The 23,320-nt window shown below is 39.5% G+C and overlaps 1 protein-coding gene and 1 non-coding gene across 2 annotated transcripts; both read left to right on the forward strand.

Moving 5' to 3' along the window:
- Positions 1-2,201: 2,201 nt before the first annotated feature.
- Positions 2,202-4,913, forward strand: CYT1 (Glucose-1-phosphate adenylyltransferase family protein). Its single transcript, XM_078571939.1, has 5 exons — positions 2,202-2,387; positions 2,740-2,905; positions 2,977-3,039; positions 3,300-3,539; positions 4,110-4,913. Exons 2-5 carry the CDS (start codon positions 2,795-2,797, stop codon positions 4,779-4,781), a joined length of 1,086 nt encoding a protein of 361 aa, XP_078428065.1. The 5' UTR covers positions 2,202-2,387; positions 2,740-2,794; the 3' UTR covers positions 4,782-4,913.
- A 5,292-nt stretch (positions 4,914-10,205) lies between these two features.
- Positions 10,206-10,401, forward strand: LOC144714182 (U2 spliceosomal RNA). The gene has a single exon (XR_013584275.1). It is a non-coding gene; the product is annotated as a U2 spliceosomal RNA (small nuclear RNA).
- The last annotated feature ends 12,919 nt before the right edge of the window (positions 10,402-23,320 follow it).

A 23,320-nucleotide genomic window follows, 5' to 3' on the forward strand; every position in this document is an offset into this window, starting at 1 on the left:
CTGCTGGCTTGAGGCCCGTCACGCTTTGTTGACCCTTAGCTGGCCCAATATTGCCATCTTTTTTAATTTTATAATTATATATATCTTTCTTTTTCATTATATTTTCTCTGTTTATTTATTTTCTTAATTTCTCCAATTTCCTCTTCTATCCTGCAATAGCATGCACACTAAATAGAACCTTAGAAATTTAAAGAGGTCTCAAATATATTTTTACTAACAAATCTTTGAGGTTCTAAAACATGCATAAAAATCACCTTAAAATGCATTATTTTATCGTTTGCTCTATTTAGTGCAGGGAATGTAAAATTATTATAAATTGAAGAAAATACACCTGATATGTATCCAAAATGCCCTTAAAATATGTATGTTTACATGCTTTATTTTGCGTCTATCAAAGAGCCAAACATTTTAAAGTCAACCCAATTGTTTTGGAATATACCCGCACTTACCATCATAATCAAGTTTATACTTTTGAATCAATTTGAAATTTAATTTTGAATGACAAATTATGTGCAAAATGACCAGGTAACGCTAACTTCTGTGGATTCTTGTCTCCATTAAGTGTGAAAATTACATTGTCAACAAAGAGCCTAGTGAATTGTGTTGTATTTTTTCCAAGGCGATAAGTCAAAATTTATGTATTTGGTACAAAATTATGTTTTGAATTTTCCTTCTGTAGCAGTAGACTCTATGCAGCTGAATCAGGGTAGATCTAAAATTTAAAGAAGATCTAATGACATAGAGTGGAACGTGGATGCATTTATTTTTTTGACTCAAGTGTTTGGGTATCTTAACAAAGTTAAGTTTGTACACATATTTAGGTACTCTAAAAATAAAAGGAGAGAAGAATAAATAAGATATTCCAAAATGCACCTTTAGTTATTTAACTATAATCTCCTTTAATTGTGATGTATATTTATATTCAGAAAGAAGATTTTTTTTTCAAAAACTATGATTATACTCAACCTTTAACAATGACCAAGGCATGAACATACCTTCACTATAGGACAATATCAGTATTCGGTGTAAGATGAATAGTATAGAAACTTTCATAAATATTCAAAGTTAAGTTTACATCCATAGTTACTATAGGTAACACTTTATTAATATTCAGGTTTGTAATATGAAAATTATCTTTTGATGTTGATTAAAAACGATTTATTGTTTAAATAATCATAAAATGAGATACTTTTCAAAAACTTATTCATCATAAGCAATTACAAGATCAGATAACTATCCCAAATGAGAGGAAGGGAGAATACATTTTTTAAAAATGACAAAAAAATTAATGCTAATTATCTCAATAACCAAAATTCTAGAGTACTGATATATTTATTGGATTTTATATTTAATGTAATACAATAAATATATCATAGTAATAACTAGTTCTCAAGTAATGCATATTGATCATTACAATAATTAGTTCGCATTGCATGCTTTAATCAAGTTAATTAACTTTAATTCTCACAACCTTTATCTTACATATCACATATTAACAATATGCATAGTTTATATATAAAAAATATCACCTTCTCACTTTTCCATTTTCCTATTCTCTCATGCTCGTACTCCAAAAGTTTCATTTCTCACCAACTTAATCTCCATCGCCGGGAAGTTCCTAATAGAGATGATCCTTACTCATCATTAACTTGTTATCTTTCAATTCACTGGTCGCATTGGTATTAAAAAATGATGAATGAAAACAATGAGACACAATCAATGACTATGTGTCAAGGCTGTCAATAATATAGCCCGCAAGCCAATCACACATTTCACATGTTGTTAACATCTGGTCACTGGGAGCCACATATTTTTTGGTTGGTCACCGGTTGAGCATACTCGAGAGCCTTTTTACCCGCAGGAAAGCATCTCTTAGAGTATTCTTCATCCTATCACAATACTTGAAAATAAAAAAATAGTCTCCATACCTGTACCTTATGTGTCTCTGCACACTCCACATCATCACTTGCCTCATTTTTCTTCATTTTTTTTATACCAACTATCCATCAGCAGCGGCTGAGGATGCCAGGGCCTAAACCGTACACATCCCAAACCATCCACATCATGTTCATCACCATGATGGCATAAGTTTTTATTGCTTTCTGCCAAACCATCTCTCTCTCCTCCTATAAATATGTATATATTATATCTCTCTCTATAGAATGGAGGAGGGGGCCATCAAACGAGTGGTAGAAGACGAGGGTGGGCAAGTTCCACGTCGGTAAAGGCTTCCACGAGGTTAGAGACGAAGACATAGTATAAACAGAGAGGAAGAGAGGGGAAAACGGGAGAGTCAAGCTCAAGCTCAAGCTCAAGCTGGTACGCGTCGGACAACCTCTTCTTCTCCGTCGTAGCTTCGGCGAGGCGCTTCCAACACCTCCAATCCCGTAAGATCTCCGCTTTCCATGGCTTTTCTCCTACCCTTCTTCGCCCATCAGAGACCCGTAGATCCAACGGCTTCCTCTCGAGATATCCGCTAGGGTTTCTTTCCCTTGACACGCGGAATTTCATCCCTCTATCGAGAATTCCCTCGTCGAACGAGGGAATCTCGGATTTACCGGAGGAAGACGCGCTCCAATGAGAGCGAGATGAGGATCACGCCGTACCAGCTTGCAATTAGCTGTAGATCATTTGCCGGGAGTCGCGTGAACTCGCATTTCTATCGCCACCTGCCAATTCCGTTTATCTTTCGGCGTCGTTTAGCGTCGCCTCTCTTGCTTAATAGCGCTTCTCTGGCAGGTTTGTGCACAGAAAGATCTCGCCCTTTGCCTTCTGATCGAGTTCATCTCCAGCCATGAAGGCTCTCATCCTGGTGGGTGGGTTCGGGACTCGGCTTCGTCCGCTTACTCTCAGCGTTCCCAAACCGCTGGTCGAGTTCGCCAACAAGCCCATGATCGTGCACCAGGTATATCTTCTTCTCTTCGATCTTCCTAAATCTCGGATCGGAATTTGAAAAGGGTTTTCTCTCTGAACCAGATCGAAGCTCTGAAGGCCATCGGCGTGACGGAAGTCGTCCTCGCCATTAACTACCAGCCCGAGGTCCGCCAACCGCTCTATGCATTCTCTCTTCTTTTCCCTTTCCCCATTAACGATGATTTCGTAAGCGTCATCCTTGTGAGAACGATGACGAACACTAGTTTCATTTCCGGGTTTGTGAACGAAATTCGATCCGTCGTCGGTCTTTACACTGCAAGAGTAAACGGAAGGAAATATTTCGTCCCGTCCTTTACAGCATCCGTTCGGTCCGTCGTCCGTCACAAAGCTTTGTTTGATCTTCTTCTGGCCTCCCTCGTACATAGGTGATGCTCAATTTCCTCAAGGAGTATGAGGCCAAGCTGGGGATCAAGATCACTTGTTCTAGGGAGACCGAGCCGCTCGGCACCGCCGGGCCGCTTGCCCTGGCAAGAGACAAGCTCGTTGACGGCTCCGGCGACCCGTTCTTCGTCATGAACAGCGACGTCATCAGCGACTACCCGCTAGCAGAGATGATGACCTTCCACGCCGCCCACGGCGGCGAGGCCTCTATCATGGTCACCAAGGTAGACCCAAATTGAGTTTAACTGTATAACTTCTCCACATCCTGGAACGGAACGGAGCATAACCCATTTTGCCCCGTTCCTTTTCCTCATCAAATTCTCCTTCAGTCCAACTCATTAGATGGAACTGAAGTAGCATGTCTGGCTTAACCCGTATCCGGATATCAGATGACGATATACCAGTTGTTACTTAACCCGTACCCAGATGTCAGATGACGATATTGGATACGGGTTGTTACAGTACTGATATCCTGATATCAGATGACGATATTGGATGTGGGTTGTGACAATAATGATGTCCAATGTCAGATGGCGATAATGGATACGGTTTGTTACAGTACTCATATCCGTCCCTATATGGGCATCCCAATATCTGGCGCTATAAAGGATACCGGTTGCTACAGTACTGATATCTGTCCCTATATTGGCATCCACCTTCCTCTGGAGGTTTGGACGCTAGTATAGGTACTGGCATTCGCCACCGTCAATTATCCGATATCAGACGTATATAGTCATCATGATGCCATCTTCATGTCCGTGGAAATTGGACCGTAAGTGGGAGAATGGCGGCAGGTGGACGAGCCGTCCAAGTACGGGGTGGTGGTGATGGAGGAGGAAACAGGGAAGGTGGAGAAGTTCGTGGAGAAGCCGAAGATCTTCGTGGGGAACAAGATCAACGCGGGAATTTACCTGCTGAACCCGTCGGTGCTGGACAGGATCGAGCTGCGGCCCACGTCGATAGAGAAGGAGGTCTTCCCGAGGATAGCAGCGGAGGAGAAGCTCTTCGCCATGGTGCTGCCGGGCTTCTGGATGGACGTGGGCCAGCCCAGAGACTACATAACGGGCCTGCGGCTCTATCTGGGCTCGCTGAGGAAGAAGAGCCCGGGGGAGCTGGCCCGGGGGGGACACGTGGTGGGCAACGTGCTGGTCCACGAGAGCGCGGTCATCGGGGAGGGCTGCCTGATTGGCCCGGACGTGGCCATCGGGCCGGGCTGCGTGGTCGAGCCGGGGGTCCGGCTCTCGCGCTGCACCGTGATGCGCGGGGTGCGCATCAAGAAGCACGCCTGCGTGTCGGGTAGCATCATCGGCTGGCACTCCACGGTCGGGCAGTGGGCCCGCGTCGAGAACATGACCATTCTCGGTGAGGACGTCCACCTCGGCGACGAGGTCTACAGCAATGGCGGCGTCGTCCTCCCCCACAAGGAGATCAAGTCCAGCATCATCAAGCCTGAGATCGTGATGTGATGATGATCCCCCCCCCCCCCCCCCACTCTGTCTTCTGCTGTTGATAGTGTAAGAATGCGTGGCTCCGTCTGCAACCAATAGTGTTGGGCTTTTACTTCGGAAGTGTAGATCAGTAAAAATATTTTTTTTCCACTTCTGTAGTTCAAACGACCAGTTTAGTTCTGATTATGAGCTGTAAGTAACGTTTAGGTGATGTATGAACGCAATGATTTTGAGATTGATGGACGCATTGATGAAACTGTGATTTAGATGTAGTATTATTGATATTTGAGCGGGAACTTGAATCCAATTTCCCATGAAATTAATTTTCCAAGGTAGGAAGTACTTACAGTAATTTAGAGAAGAAATCCTCTTCTCTCATCATTTTAGCTTTTAAAAATTTGAATGAAGGAATCAAGATTTATTTCTGGATAATTGACCTGTCAATCAAAAATGATAACATGTCTTCCAATCTGGAAATTTCGGCCATGTTTTGATCATTTAAATTTATGATAAAAATGATACCCACCAGGTACAGCATAGTGGAGAATGCCACAAATCCCCCGTCTCGGTTCTTGGTTGTGTTCACATTCACGTGGTGAGTAAGTATAGATTTAAGATCATATGGCTGAAGGATGTACCTAGTGACGTGGATGCTGGAGTGACGATTCTCTCGGAATATGTCTATTATATTCAAAACTATCCTTCTGGAGTGAAGAGATGATTAAGGGTAATATAACTGAACAACATCCTCTTTACTCCAAAAATTGAAAGAGCCCCACAAGTCAAGGTGAGAAAACATGGAGTCTAAACTAGTTTAAGTTAAGAACCATTTCATAAAATTCATGGTTCTGGTGTATTGAAAGTGTTGTATGAAACAATCTGGGCTAACAGAGATGATATATCACTTTCCCGTCTCTTTGGATTATGATGGGTATATAAATATAATGTACATGATAGCTGCACGATCTTTCAACCTCTATCAGTCATTCCCTCTTAATGCAACAAAAGGGAAGACGAGAGTCTGGAAATCAACTTGCAAGGACTTGCCATATCAGCCATCGTGTCCAAGGAGAGCTCTCCAGCGACCCCTCCCATCAAGTAATCCCAGTTCATCATCTTTTCCTCTTCGAATGGAGAATAAGAAGTATTATAATAATAAGATTACTAATTTTCTCCTCGTGTTTCCTCCTCTCCTTATCAAGCCTATGATAAATAGCCTCTATTTTAGCGTCCATAAAGGATCTAAGAGCTTGCAGATCGCATCCAACTGTTCTGCTGCGCCACCCTGCAGTGCAGGAAATTGAGTTTTGAATATCGATATCTCAAATTTCTTCTGAGGACACAATGCTCTAAAAAGAGGCTTAAACAAATATCTCAATTTCTTTTTGAAACATAAAATCAAACGATATCTCAATGACACATGAGTTTGACAAATTAATCAACCCTAGAAAGAGCTCGGGAATGTTTTGTATGAAAAATACATGTCTCTAAATTTCTCATAACATAGAAGTTATATTATAATAACCGGCGGTCCTTAGGCTGAAATCAAGGCATATCTTTTCATATCTATTTTTTCCAGGTTAATCCATAGATATGAATGGTGTGATCTAAACTTAAGTCGATCTTTTTAAAAAAAATAAATCTAAACTTAAGTTGATAAATTTACCTTTTTGTTGAAAACCAAAAACCTAGTTGAAGACCACCCATTTTGCCTAGATTTACGCCAAGCCAGTTCTGACTTGTGTATTGCTTTTGGATGGAACAGGTTGAATACATTCATGACTAGGTCCAAGAGTTTTTTGAAAAAAATACAATTAGGAGCGGTGACTTATTCTTAATATATGCCATCAATCTAAACTCTTTTTCAGTGTGATTTTTATTCTTATTTACATGATGTAGCATGTTCAAACCATCCTTGAGTTCTTTTACTTTTTATCCCTTCTAAGTAGTAATGGCTTCTTATTTCTTCGATTGAGGGACCATGGGGCAAGAGTCTTTTTCGAGATCAATTGGAGGACCATGGGATAAAACCCATTACCCCCATTTTTTCGAAACACATTACACATATTGGTTCATTCCCATCATTCTCTCTCCAAGAGGTTGCACTACATAATTATCATATGTGTCACTTTTTTGTTCTTCTCATTTATCATTTGCCTTGCATTTATATCATTTCATAAAAATGCAAGTTGATAGGATGGATCACTATACGTCTTCGCACATACCAGATTTCTTAGTCATGTATGTGGAAGATGAATCAAATGTTAGTAGTACAGATAGAAATAGGAAAGAACTAACATTAACACCTACGATGTAAGGTACCACACGTATGTAGGACGACGTAAATTCAAGTGCAAATTATGTGGCCTCACTGTAGACTAGAACAAATATCAAAGAAACACTCCACTCCGGAGACATCTAGAGAGGTTTCATCTTTAAGTGTATGTTTCCTTTAAGGTCACTACCTGACTAATTTGACAAAACAGCTAGTACAAAGCAGTATTATACTGGTTATACAATAGAGACGACAGAATAAGTATTATGCTTCGTCTGCCTTTCTGATTCGCCGTGGCCTATTATTCAAAAAACTTCATAAGACTTCTTTGTTATATTGCGTACCAAGCGTTACCTTTCCCATTATTGAAGGCCATCCAAGAAAAGCACATGCACTTTACAAGGATATGAAAAAGAGAGCAGCCAAAAAAAATAGTTGTCATTGTCCAAGTATCACTAACACTTGACTCATGGACTTCATAGAAAACATTGCATTCTTAGGGTGAGCGTGATTAGGGTAGACACATATTGATAAGTATGCGAGTATGTGCTTGGCATACATCAAATGAAATTTTGTATCATTGAAATTTTGTAGGAGTTTGAGTTAAAGTTAAGGGTATGCATCGCTCAATTATGAATAATATGTTTTTCCGAATTCTTTTTTATCATCTGATTTAATTTTATGCAGGTGTACAGTGATCACTGATAATGCATCAAATAACAGAAAAAAATATTAATATTCTGTAGGAAGAATTAAAGCTTGCAAAATTGTCAATTTAGTGCAAGTAGACACATGCTCTATACGGCATAAGTCACAAAATTTTTACTCCAGGCTGAGTAGAGCTCCCTACACATGATGCACACAACATCATAGCAGGTCATTATAGATGCTAATGATATTCTTGGGACAAATAACTCGATGTGTATGATGACGTTGGTTCATCTATATTGGGCACTTCATCATACGTCACTTCAATGAGATAGTCACAATAGTACTTGGTTTGACACGATGAGATGAGCACTACGTTTTATTATGCAAGAAGTTTAGCCGATCAAGCAAGAAAAAGGTTCCCTTGGACTGCCGAACAAGGTGGAATCCAATGCATGACATGGTGGTAGTTTGTGTCGAGAAAAGGGACATTCTTAAAATCATGGCATTGAAAGTGTTGAAGAAAGCTATGTTGGTTGATGAGGAGTGGAAAATGATCAAGGATTGCAAAGATATATTCCAACTGCTCATTTTGGCTACCACCATTGCTTGTCAATCGAAGGCGAGAACACCAAATGAAGGGAATTTTTTCATTTAAGTCAATAACAGGCCACGTGGAAAAGGTCATGCATGATATCAGAGATGTAAATATATTTCAAATAATCAAATGTCTGACTTCAATGTTTTGTCTAGTGATGAAGACCAAGATGACCAAATAAAATTAATCCTCAGTTGCATCCAGGCCTTCAACATTGCTGCACTCATCGATCCATCCATGGAGGTATAGTTAGTTGACCGCAACAACAATGACAAAGTCATATCCTATGTGCATAGATTCTTAAATGTGCGCGGGTCACCGGTGATCAGAGCATGGTCCGTACAGTTTTATTGTGGAGATTGTCTTTTATAGGTTTTTTTAGTGAAGTATTGGACGAGTTGTTGCGGGACAATGAGCATAAACCCACAGTTGATAATATGCATGTGCTGGATGTGTACATTAACCCACAAATCAAGGGGATGGAACCACTACACCGGTGAAAGGTAAGAGGTGAACACTTGTAGTCTAGAGTCAATGGTTGTAAAGGAGTTGTCGGCATTAAAGTGATCCAGGATGACTATAAAAGAGCTACTCATGAATCTAAGAAGGTGTAGGTGGCGAGCGGAGGACGATATCAAAACAATGCTACCAAGCAAAAAGGTAAATATGACGGCAAGGACAAGAGGGTTGATTTGGTGGATGTGCATCGTACCGATACAATTCACCTTTCTTCTCGTGAAAGCTAAACTCTTAAATGCATTTCTATTGTGTATTTTAACTCTGAAATTATAAATATTTCACAAAATTTTGCATGCCTGCCTGAGAACTAATTGTTAGAAAATACTAACCATAATGTTACTATGTTTCAAAAAACATTTTCTGTATAATGTTACATCCTTACATTAGAACGAATAGTTCTAAAATATTAATCATAATGTCACTCAGTGTGCATATACTATATTACAGTTATTATATACACAGTGGAGGAATCCAATAATGATAAATTTACTTGGAGACTAATTAATATTTTATAAATACTTCGTTAAAATTAATGGTTCCAGAATATCATTTTAAATGTCGATAAGTTTTCGTAAAATTATAATTATTATCTACGGATGGGTGGAATAGCTTTGTTCGTACGGGAGAGTGAGCGAAACCCGATTTGAAATCGGTGAACGCAGGACTCGAGTGAGAGCGGAAGACGAGAAACTCCCACCGCGAGGAGACCGCAGTAGATCGCCGCATCTGTTTAATCGGCTAAGAATCCTGGAGCGCGAGCGAAAATCGAACATTCCTGAAATCTGGAAACCACCCCCAGACCGGAAGGTCGTGAATTGGGAAAATGTTACGTCCAACCAAAACGGGGAGGGCAGAAGAAGGCTCGAATAAACAGCTTCGGACGGCTTCGGATTAGAATAGTTTTTCATTGGTTCAAAAGCATAAAATTGAAAAAGATTTCAAACCATTGCGAAGCCGCTAGAGCAAACGGGGTAAAAAGCAAGTCTGGGAATTTCGGCAAGGGGGACTGAAAATTTGGTAAAAGAGGCAAAATCGTCGGCATCTTGTTCGTGCTCAAGTCTAATAGACAGAATTTTATGTCGACGACGGAGGACAAAGCCGAGGAAGAGAGAATGGGGAAGATTTCCAGAGATAAGGTACGCGCACATGTATATATATATATATATATATATATATATATATAGTATTCTGCCTATGCCGACTGCCGAGTACTACTACTGAGTGAGCGAGAGAGGAGCAGCGTCTGTGGGCCGCGAGGATTCCCTCCCCGTCTTCGAAGCATTATCCTTGGCGCGGGAGGAAGAGGGGGAAGCGCCATATACTTTTAATCCCATATCGAGGGATTCACGAGCGTACTTTGCCTCTCGCGTAGAAATAAGGTCCCATCGCGGCAGGAATTCTCATACCTTTCTCGGCCTTTTGGCTAAGATCAAGTGTAGTATCTGTTCTTATCAGTTTAATATCTGATACGTGGGCCATCGGCCCACATGATATTAAATTAATTTCTTGTGGGGGAGAGCCCACCACAGTGGCTTGCCACTGGGACTCTCGCGCGTCGCCCTTGCGTTGCACTACTGCATGGGCCCGGCGCACCCCTCCCAATTCAAATTCAACTGTTTGCCGTCTGAGGAGTTGTAAATCCGAAGCGCTACGCGAACACGTGAGTAAGAGGCAGACCACTTAAAACCCAAGTCAGAACTTCGGATGACACGTGAGAGGCAGACCAGCATTTCACTGCGGTCCGTTTGGTAAATCTCTTCACATATCTTTCTGCCGTTCACCGTCTATCCCTACTACCGTTCATTCTAACTACCGTTTTCATCTTAGAAACCTGATATCTCATTTTTCTCTCCTGTTTCTCTCCTGTTTCACAAAAATGATACGAGATAACACATACGAATGATGGATATTTGGTTTGGTAGTTTGTGAAAGATCTTTCTGTAAGGTTCTTGACGCTCATTTGTTTTCCTCAGCCTTTGGACTGTTGGCGAGATAACTCTGTTATGGGGCTAATATCGTAATATTATGAATTATACTTTTTTAAATTGGATATTAGCGTTCCATAAATTGAAATATAAATAATGTTAGACTGGCTTACAGGAACTTTCTGACTCATCTATGTAATAAGACAATGCAATCCTTGTTTTCTGTTTTAATAAACTATTTACTCTGACATGAAAAATTTTCACACGGTATTAGAGCCAGAAAATTTCCCGCCCTAGCCTCCATGTGCTAGCATGTTCATCTAGCCTGAGCTTGCCCCTTCTGGGTGTCGTGCCGCCTCTCCTTCTGGGTGTCATCCTGAGTAACCACGCATGCCCTGCCATGGTCATCATGATTCAAAAATAGTAGAAGCTTTAGACTTTGGTACTGCTTTATAATATTTATAAATTTGATTTTATTTATATAAGTATATTTATTCTTTTAGTTTTAATAAAATAGTTAATTTAAATTGTACACGGTCTGGCGACAGTCCTCGGTGCAGCTCGATAAACTTTATTTTAGGTTTAGTTGTCTTTGATACTTGAGTTAGTCAAAAGTATTTGTATATTACATTTACATTTACAATTACACGTGATTAGGTAGTGATGAGAAAAGGTGTCTCCACGTGGAATATGATTAGGGAATTAATGTATATTTAAGTGTTGTTTAGGGGATGAGAGAGGATATTTTATAAAATATATGAATTAGAGACGAATGTGAATGATGTAATATGAGAGGTGATAAATCAAATTCTATATGAAGTACTGAAGGACAGAAGATATAGAGATTGTAGAGACATAAGGGATAAAGTGCTGAAATGGTGAAGGGATCGGAAAAATACAGATATATGAACAAAAAAATAAATTTACATAAATTTTATTTGGGACATAGGGGGGCACGACTGAATGATGACCAATGATGATGACAAGGCCATTAAATGTTTTTTAATAATATATTCTGACTTCAAATATATATATCTATACAAATATGACGTCAGAAATTACAAAATACCCCAAAATAAAGAAAAGTCAGACTATCTCTCTAAACTAGGGATCACCCGTCCCGATACCGACATCGGATTACGGTATCGTGACGGATGCTGTACTGGATACTGAAATCACATTTTCGGTATCCGTTTTTTCCAATATCCAGATTTCGGATATCGGTTGCTACAGTACCGATATCCGATATCCGATATCAGTATCCGTCTCGATGTCGTCATCCGCCTCCGTCTCTTGGGGAGGATGACGATATCGGACATCGGAGTTGGATATTCGGATTTCGATATCCAACATAGAAGGTTGTAAAAAATATAGTTTAGTCGTCGACTACGTGGGCCAGCAGCGAGGAATTACTGGGCCACGGGTTAACATGAGCTTTTTAAGCTATTCAGAAGCTCGTTTAATATATACAGCTCAATATTTTTGTTTCCTTTCATATGGGATAACATGATTCAGAGTAATGTTAAACTCCGAATCATGTCATCCCATATGGAAGAAAACAGAAAGTTTGGGCTGTATATATTAAACGAGGTAGGATATACATGGCGTTGTTAACATAAATCATCGAAAATGATGATCAATACTTGTTTTTTCTGTTGATACCAGATATCGATACCCGAATACCGGTTCCGATATCCGGATATCAAAGTCTGATATCCGGTATCCGATATCAATCTCGTCCTTACCCATTCGATATCCGTCTCCGACATCCGTCTTCATCTATCGGACGGATATCGTCCGATATCTGATATCAGACACCGTCCCGTTCTTTTTTGGATATCGGATATCGAATGTTTGATACTGTATATGGGACAGACAATCCCTACTCTAAACATAACTTTAATTATCTTAAGTCGGACACCATGCATGCTTGATCCTTTTAGTGTGGATAAATATTTAAGTTGATAACAATGATGTAATAATTATCGTGTTATCACGTGCGTAGGCATCCAAACAATCCAGCACAAGGAGATCAGCGCGGGTGTCCCTCTCTCACCTAGGCATCAGCTTGTAATGATCATGCAAATTTCAGATCATCATAGGATGATGAAGAATCAATTAATAACACTTACATCAACCATGTTTTAACCTGGATCTTGAAGAATTCCGTATTCTTTTGGCCACCTTTTTGTCCCTAGGGTTGTCGCTGCAGATCCCCAATACATCTGAGGCCAAATGATGCTTCCCGTCAAGAAATGAGGTTATAAAACAGACCAAACTCAGATGTAGGTGGGGTGTACTCAAGGCCGCATGAGTCTTGACGACCAAACCAAGATCGAAAATTGCAACCAGATGGAAGTTTTATGAGATGAGTGCTGAATTATATTTATTATGATTGGTGGAGCGTAGTCCAGATCATAATATATATATTGAGAATTTGATGCCCACAAGGAGATAGTCGGTTATTTCCACTTCCATACCTATGAGGGTTGTATGGGTTGACAGAAAATAGTGGAAGGTAAATATTTGGATGAATTTAGGATCTGCTTGAATTAGTGATTCATTAGAAAAATATCTCATGTAGGCAAAAATGTTATCCAGCAACCCCATACATTGCATAATGGATGCCAACCAATTGACCGACCCGAACTTTACTGATTGTCTCAGAAACATGAATATTTTTCTAAAGTCTGAGCACATAGTGTACATCCTAAAGAGTGATGATCCAAGCAAAGATGCATCAGATGCAACTGAAGGGGAGATACTGGCACATCAGAAGTGGAAAGATGATTCCACACGGTTCAATGCTACATGCTAGCTTCTATGTGCAAGGAGTTGCATCAGCAACATGAAGATATGGAGTTGAGACCTATGCTGCTTCATTTGATGGATTTTTTGTTGTATAGAGCATAACTAAAAAATAGGAGATATCAAAGAGTTTATTCTGGGCTCGCATGGGCGAGTCATCTTCGATACAAAATCATGTACTAAAGATGATAGAATGTATATAGTGGTTGGTAGTACTAGGAGTTGAAGTTCCCGTTGAAATGAGCACATATCTTATCCTCAAATCATTTTCAGATTCATTCTCCGAGTTCATTGTTAATTTTAACATGAACAAACTTCAGGACACTCTATCAGAGCTTCTCAACATGCTTACCACTGCCAGGGGCAAGCTTCATAAGGACAAGCCACAAGTACTTTTTGTTGGTAGGACTAACAAGAAGAGCAAGGCAACCGCTTTCTCAAACAGAGATAAAGGTAAGAAGTAAGAGAAAGCACCACCGATAAAGGACAATGGTGAAAAGGCACATGCTTCCATTGAGAAACAAAGGGTCACTGGAAAAGGAACTACAATAATTACCTCAACAAGCTAGCTCCAAAGAAGCATAACGATGCTCTAGGTATCTGTGTGATACATACTTATTTGTCTTGTAGAGGTTCTGCATCGTGGGTATTGGACACTGGATGTGCTTATCATATCTGCAATGATTGGTAGGTACTGACAGAGAGAAGAAAGCTGAGCAAAGGCGAGATGGAGTTGAAGGTGGGGAACGTCACAAGAGCTGTTGTTTTCTCTATGAGGACAGTGAACCTCAAGCTTCCATCTAGAGATTTCCTGTCGTTAGAAGACTGCTATTATGTTCCTAACATAATAAGGAACATTTTTTATATTTCATGATTAGATAGACTTGGGTACACCATGACTATTATGAACAAAACATGTCCTATCTACTTCAACAATGAGTTGATTGTTTTAGCACCTGTGTTCAATGGTTTATATATGATGGATGTTTCTAGTTTTGATCTCCAAGTCGACACCACTCTTAAGAAGAGTAAAAAATGTGTGAACACATCCTATTTATGTCATTGTAAGCTAGGACACATTAGAAATAAAGATGCATGAAGATGCATACTTGGGCCCGTTTGATTTTGCATCGTATGCGACTTGTGAATCTTGCATTATGGGTACACTACCAAGTTGCCATTCTCTGGAAATGGAGAGCGTGCCAAGGGCATTTTAGAACTTATACATTGTGATGTATGTGGTCTTGTCAGTCCAAGCAAGACGTGGTGGTTCTTATTTCATTACATTCATTGATGATTTCTCTATATTCGGATGGGTATACTTGAGTAAGTATAAGTCCGAAGCTTTTGAAAAAGTCAAGGAGTTTAAGAATGAAGTAGAGAAAAAATCAGGAAAGAGTATAACAAATTAAGTACATAATTCACACAATTTATGAAGGATAATGGTATACTAAGTTGACCCCACCCTACACTCCACAATGAATGGGGTGTCATAGAGAAGGAATCACACCTTGTTATACTTGGTATGATCCATGATGTGCTACTCAGAATTACCAGTATTCCTTTGGGGATATGCACTTGAATCATAAGCACATATATTGAACATGTTACCCAGAAAATCTGTAGTGTCCACTCCATATGAGATATGTAATGAAAGGAAACCCAACTTTATGTACATTAAAGTATGGGGGTGTCCAACCCATGTAAAGAGGCATGAACCAGATAAGCTAGAATCAAGAACTGAACTATGCACATTGTGGGATACCCAAAAGAAACATGGGGTTACTACTTTTACCATCCGCAAGAACAAACAATATTGTGTCTCAAAGAATACCATCTTCTGAGAGAAGATAGTGGGAGTAAAGTAGTCTTGGAAGAAATTCCAAGCCAATCTGATTAGATAAGAGTGCTCAGTTCATGAACATGTTCAGATAGATACACTATAGCCACGTAAGTTAGGAAGAATAGTGAGACAAACCTTATAGATATATTGGACATATTGTATCGGCTGAAGTTGAGACATTAGATTTTAAGGATGATGATGCACTAACATATGATGAGGTTCAATATTCTGACTCTCACAAAGGGCAATACGCGATGGATTCTGAAATTTAATCCATTCACCAAAACCATGTATGGTACTTGGTTGCCCTTCCGAAGGCATAGTACCTATGGGGTATAAGTGGATATTTAAGAAAAATATTTGTGTTGATGGACAAATTGAGACGTAAGAGGCAAGATTAGTTGTGAAAGGTTATCTTCAATGACAAGGAGTTGATTATGATGAAACATTTTTGCCAGTTGCCATGATAAAGTCGATCAGAATTCTTCTTGCCATAGCTACACAACATGACTATGAGATATGGGAAATGGATGTCAAGACTGGTTTCCAAAATGTAAATCTTTAGGAAGAAGTGTATGATACAACCCGAGGCTTACGGATCCAAGGAATTTCTTGATAAGGTGTGTGATGAAGGCAAATTGCGTGTTAATTTTTAATTTTGTTGTAATTTTAATTTGCCTAAAATCAATAAATTTGATAAAAGACATAAAACTTACTCAGAAGTATAGTTAGAGTGAGATCGTCTCCACAGGGACAGGTCTTTAGAGGTGTATTTAATAATTGAGTTATAGTTAATAAGCCATACCAATAATACTAAAGATAATGGCTCTAAGAAGAAATGGACAGTTAGTAAGTATAGGCAGTATTAGGTGAATAAGAGTACTAGAAAGGAGAGAATATCAGATATTGTCTATATATATTTTTATAGATACTAGAAATGATAAAGAAGTAATATATTAGATATCATAATTAAGGATGATAGTAATATCAGTAGTGGAGTAGATAAGACCAATAAGATAGATATATTAGTATGATACTATTGATAGAAGGTAGGGGGGTATTTATTTAATTAATAGTAAGTTATATTTTAGATACGAAATAGGAATAGTAATAGTAGAGAGTAAGATTTAATTAGATAGTGAAGAATAAGGATCTGCGGTAATAAGATGTGAGAAGGAGTTACTTAATAAGAGTAATTATTTTAATAAGACTAATTATTTTAATAAGAGTAAAGAAGAAGAAGAAGAATAGGGTAGAAGTTTGATAGATAGGGAGAGATTATTTAATTAGGTGTAGATAAGTAAGCTAGAGAAGTATTTATATAGACTAAGAATTTAAGATTAAGCTAGCTAGGGAGAGAATAAGTAATTATCTAATTATAATATAGCTAACTACATAGGTATAGATATATTAAGGTAGGATAAAAGAACTAGTAATAATAATTAAGGAATATATATATATATATTAGTATACGGTTGCCTATAGTTATAGAGTACAACTTATATAGGTATAATATTTATTATAGAATTAAAATATCTATTTTATATATATTTATATATTTATTTATAATCAATTTTTGGGTGTTAAAGTGGTAATTTAGTCGAACACCTCAGAGGTGTTCGACCAAATACCCAAAAGAGGCTGAAACAAGAGAAATATATATTTTTATGTTTTTATATATTTTTATACATTCTTTTAGAGTAGAAAACTGAGGTTAAGGGGATAGTTCTGTCTAACACCAAGAGGTGTTCGGCAGAATGCCTGAGAGAGATTGGGATAAGAGTAAGAAAATACTTATATGTATATGTACAGATTTTTATAATGTTGATAAATGAAAGACTTATATAAATTGATAATGACTTTTTAAACACACCAGATGTTCAATGGAATACCAAAATGGAATAGTGGCATTAAACTTTGATTGAACTGAACCAATTTGCCAAATTTTAAAAAAACCTGAATTAAGTTTATCATATTAATCTAATCAATTGCAACAAGAACAAGATCAGAGTTAACAGACTCCGCCCTGAATCGAGGACGGGGGTGGCGGCACCAATTGATGCCACCTAGCCTCAGTGTGCGTCTTCCCCTCTCCTTTCGCCCTTGCTGACATAGACTCCGCACTCCCTTGCTCCTCCTTGAATCCTCCCAAGTTCATGGTGCCAATACGGAGCTGTCACGACTAAGCCAAGCTCTCTGATCTTCGAAAAGGGACCTCTGCCACCAAGACGGAGCTGTTACGACTAAGCCAAGCTCTCTGATCTCTGAAAAGGGACCTCTGACGGCTTCTTTCTTCCTGCGATAAGAGATGCATGTTAGACCTTCAGATACTCCCTCTTAAGGGATCAAGAGATGTTCTATCGACCCCTCAAGGGGTTAGGGTTGATCTAACATCCCTCTAGGGGCCATTGGATCACCTTTGGTCCTGTCATGGGTGGCCTTCACCGGTCGGTCGATGAGGATAGTGGCTGGGGGCAAAGAAGATAATATTGCCCCCCAACTCTTTGATTTCCCATTAAAATGGGTCAACAGATGCGATTAAATTGAAGCCGTGGACTCATTCTCATTCCCTGTATCCACTCTAGCCACATCATCTACCTCATCACCATTCTCCCTTGTGATTCACCCGTTCGGGTGGCTCCTAATAGCGTTAGGCATGGTGGCTAATCACAAGCCTGGAAAAGAAAAGAAAACAAGTTAAATAAACAAGGCAGATCTCACCGTCCGATCCTCTTTAAGGAAATCAGGCGGATGAGATCATATCCCGCTATTTAAAAAAACACGAAATGATACGGGCTTTGGGCCGGGTAGGCTTGAAGCCTGGTCACACATTCTTCTGTTATTCCTTAAGATCGCGGCTCGTTGTCTGCAATCCCTTTGTTTTTTCTCAGCCGCGGCCGACAAGAAGGTGAAAATTAAAAGGTGACTTTGATCCTATATCTGAGAAGTTTAAATAACAAAGACTATAAAAATCTCAACTTATATAATAGATTGATCTAACTAAAGACTTCTCTCGTGTTGATGTGTGAACTTCTCCTTGGGCTTCTTTGAGCCTTCTAATGGTCCTCTATATGCGCCAAGTGTGCCAAGGGTGAGCTATAAGGCAGTGCTCTCCGCTGCTGGTCGGCTTGAGCACTATGCACTTGCTGGCAGGGCTTGGCTGAGTGCCTCCGTCTCGTCCTTAGCTAGCCACTCAAAAACCCTTTTATTTATTTTATTTTTTATTTTTAAGGCCCTAAGTATTTTTCAAACAAGATAGAAAATGGCATTCAATCACTAAAGGATAAATGGTCGTAATGAAGGTTTTTATGAATTAATAAAATGATGCACGTAGTAACTCTAAAATGTGTATATTTTTACTAAAAAAATTCCTTTATCAGTGTATAAAAGATCCATTTATGGATTGAAGCAAATGGACCCTCAGATTTGATGTGGCTATCAGATCTTATGACTTCATTGAAAATGAAGATGAACCATGTATATTCAAGAAAACCAGTGGGGGTGTAATCACTTTCGTGATTTTATATGTGGATGACATTCTAGTGATTGGAAATGATGTAAGAATGCATCAATAAAGACATGGCTGTCTAAAAACTTCTCCATGAAAGATTTGAGAGAAACGACCTATGTACTAGTGTTAGGCCCCTAACTAGGTGGCATTCCCTGCCCAGAGGCATGCATACTTACTGGGAGGGCATGTTTGTGTGAGACTCACAATCTATAATGACTGAGTCCTATTTAGTGCTACAATGCACTAAGGTGGTGACATCTAACCTGATCTTTCAGGCCATCGTCCCCGTAGGTGGTGATACACTACGGATGGTGTGTGTGCCCGTTCGCACTTAGGCAGAACGGATCAAGTGAAGTCCGCGCGTGCTGGGCGCATGCTTAGGCTGACAGGCGCGAGCGCGCATGCGCCAAGCGCCACGCGCGGGTGCCAACGCTTCGCGCGAGGGCCAAGCGCTGTGCAGGCGCAGGATGCGTAGGCCGGGCGGCATGTCGCAGGTGCAGCGCGCGGAGTTGTGCGGGATGCCGTGCAGCGGCTGCACGGACAACGTCCCCATTGTGTGTGCGGGATGCGGGGTGGGTGACATCTCGCCAGGAGACCAAGGCAATGACGCACAGTGAGCGCTGAGGCAGCATGGGGGCGCGTGGCATTCCCGCGGGTAGTGTCGGGCGCACAACGCTCGGCTTGAGGCGCCGAATGCGGCAGCGTCGCGCTGTCTATGGGCGATAAGTGTCAGCACGAGTGCTGGTGCTGTGTGTCATCGTCAAGGCAGGGGTGGCATGTGTGATCCCCATGCCCGTGGGCACGCTGCACCCGGCCCGGGGGCACATGTGTAGCGGCAGGGCTGCGGGCGTGCACGCACAGAGCGACGGGCCTTGAGGCGGTGAGGCGACACTACCCTGGCACGATATGCCTCGTCTTGTTACTATGTATCATCCGTGGTCTTCCCCCATGTAACGATCATGATTATGATGTAACCATTTGAGATATTAATGCAATGACACTATTCCTCGACGGGACTAAATCTATTGCAAAACACTCTCCTCTAACCCCTTCTATGCGATCTTAAGCTATTTCAAAAGACTTCAGTTGCAAGAGATCAAGGCTGCTCAGTGTTCTGCTCCAAGCACTGAGGCCAACATGCATCAGATTCAAGCGATAGACATAGCTCGGGATTTGACCGCATGACAACTAGGAATATGTATCTTCAGAGATAGATCAAGAAGGTTGTTAGGATTATCACAATCTACGTACATAGGTACTATTGTCAAAAGGTTTAGGATGGAGAACTCTAAGAGACGTCTCATGCCAATGAGACATGGAGTTCAAGTATCTAAGGAGCACTCACCTAAGACGACTGAAGATAGAGCGATGATTGCTAATGTCCTGTATGCTTATGCTATTGGATCAATCATGTACACAATGAAATGTACTTGGCCTGATGTTGCATTTTCTCTAAGTGTTACGAGAAGATTTCAGGAAGACCCAAGCGAGGAACACTAGGTGGCAGCAAAATGTATCATTAATTACTCGAGAAGAACTAAGGATTTATTTCAGATTGAAATATCTGATTTATTCAATTGAATATGTAGGTTATAGCCAAAGACAACTTTCTATTCATAATATTTTTTCAGTAAACCCTTTCCTGTGAAGGGCAACTGCCATTTTGTATTTAGTGTCTCCAAAGTAATGGCTATGGGATATTTCATATGCATCATAACTAGATAGTGCTATTTTTTACCTAGATATTTTGATGTCATTATTATTTACATAAAAATACTTAGATTACATGCTTAAATACTATTTATTTGTGTATTATGATCTCATAGTAATTCATTGAAGTCATTGCAAGTATTTTGATGTCCTTATCGAGTATCCCTTGAATATAGATATTTAGAACTAGTGTTTCAAGACTATTGATCTATGTATTATGATATTATCATAATTCTCTTATTCATAGCATGTATTAATGGACTTTGTTATGAACATCACACATACATTATACATTGCATCAATGAACATTGAATGAGACATGAAATGTGCATTTGACTTGCGATCCAGGTATATTTCTGTGACATATCAGTTTGCTAACATATTAATCAAGATGCACCATGTGTCCTAGGAGGTAATAAAGATATTGTACCCACATATGGAACATCTATATAAAAGTGTGGCATCCTAGAGCGGAAGCATCATTTGGCCTCAGATGTATTGGGGATCTGCAGCGACAACCCTAGGGACAAAAAGGTGGCCAAAAGAATACGGAATTCTTCAAGATCCAGGTTAAAACATGGTTGATGCAAGTGTTATTAATTGATTCTTCATCATCCTATGATGATCTGAAATTTGCATGATCATTACAAGCTGATGCCTAGGTGAGAGAGGGACACCCGCGCGGATCTCCTTGTGCTGGATTGTTTGGATGCCTACGCACGTGATAACACGATAATTATTACATCATTGTTATCAACTTAAATATTTATCCACACTAAAAGGATCAAGCATGCATGGTGTCCGACTTAAGATAATTAAAGTTATGTTTAGAGTAGGGATTGTCTGTCCCATATACAGTATCAAACATTCGATATCCGATATCCAAAAAAGAACGGGACGGTGTCTGATATCAGATATCGGACGATATCCGTCCGATAGATGAAGACGGATGTCGGAGACGGATATCGAATGGGTAAGGACGAGATTGATATCGGATACCGGATATCAGACTTTGATATCCGGATATCGGAACCGGTATTCGGGTATCGATATCTGGTATCAACAGAAAAAACAAGTATTGATCATCATTTTCGATGATTTATGTTAACAACGCCATGTATATCCTACCTCGTTTAATATATACAGCCCAAACTTTCTGTTTTCTTCCATATGGGATGACATGATTCGGAGTTTAACATTACTCTGAATCATGTTATCCCATATGAAAGGAAACAAAAATATTGAGCTGTATATATTAAACGAGCTTCTGAATAGCTTAAAAAGCTCATGTTAACCCGTGGCCCAGTAATTCCTCGCTGCTGGCCCACGTAGTCGACGACTAAACTATATTTTTTACAACCTTCTATGTTGGATATCGAAATCCGAATATCCAACTCCGATGTCCGATATCGTCATCCTCCCCAAGAGACGGAGGCGGATGACGACATCGAGACGGATACTGATATCGGATATCGGATATCGGTACTGTAGCAACCGATATCCGAAATCTGGATATTGGAAAAAACGGATACCGAAAATGTGATTTCAGTATCCAGTACAGCATCCGTCACGATACCGTAATCCGATGTCGGTATCGGGACGGGTGATCCCTAGTTTAGAGAGATAGTCTGACTTTTCTTTATTTTGGGGTATTTTGTAATTTCTGACGTCATATTTGTATAGATATATATATTTGAAGTCAGAATATATTATTAAAAAACATTTAATGGCCTTGTCATCATCATTGGTCATCATTCAGTCGTGCCCCCCTATGTCCCAAATAAAATTTATGTAAATTTATTTTTTTGTTCATATATCTGTATTTTTCCGATCCCTTCACCATTTCAGCACTTTATCCCTTATGTCTCTACAATCTCTATATCTTCTGTCCTTCAGTACTTCATATAGAATTTGATTTATCACCTCTCATATTACATCATTCACATTCGTCTCTAATTCATATATTTTATAAAATATCCTCTCTCATCCCCTAAACAACACTTAAATATACATTAATTCCCTAATCATATTCCACGTGGAGACACCTTTTCTCATCACTACCTAATCACGTGTAATTGTAAATGTAAATGTAATATACAAATACTTTTGACTAACTCAAGTATCAAAGACAACTAAACCTAAAATAAAGTTTATCGAGCTGCACCGAGGACTGTCGCCAGACCGTGTACAATTTAAATTAACTATTTTATTAAAACTAAAAGAATAAATATACTTATATAAATAAAATCAAATTTATAAATATTATAAAGCAGTACCAAAGTCTAAAGCTTCTACTATTTTTGAATCATGATGACCATGGCAGGGCATGCGTGGTTACTCAGGATGACACCCAGAAGGAGAGGCGGCACGACACCCAGAAGGGGCAAGCTCAGGCTAGATGAACATGCTAGCACATGGAGGCTAGGGCGGGAAATTTTCTGGCTCTAATACCGTGTGAAAATTTTTCATGTCAGAGTAAATAGTTTATTAAAACAGAAAACAAGGATTGCATTGTCTTATTACATAGATGAGTCAGAAAGTTCCCGGTAAGCCAGTCTAACATTATTTATATTTCAATTTATGGAACGCTAATATCCAATTTAAAAAAGTATAATTCATAATATTACGATATTAGCCCCATAACAGAGTTATCTCGCCAACAGTCCAAAGGCTGAGGAAAACAAATGAGCGTCAAGAACCTTACAGAAAGATCTTTCACA

Source organism: Wolffia australiana, chromosome 1, assembly GCF_029677425.1.
Source record: "Wolffia australiana isolate 7733 chromosome 1, ASM2967742v1".
NCBI classification, from domain to species: domain Eukaryota; kingdom Viridiplantae; phylum Streptophyta; class Magnoliopsida; order Alismatales; family Araceae; genus Wolffia; species Wolffia australiana.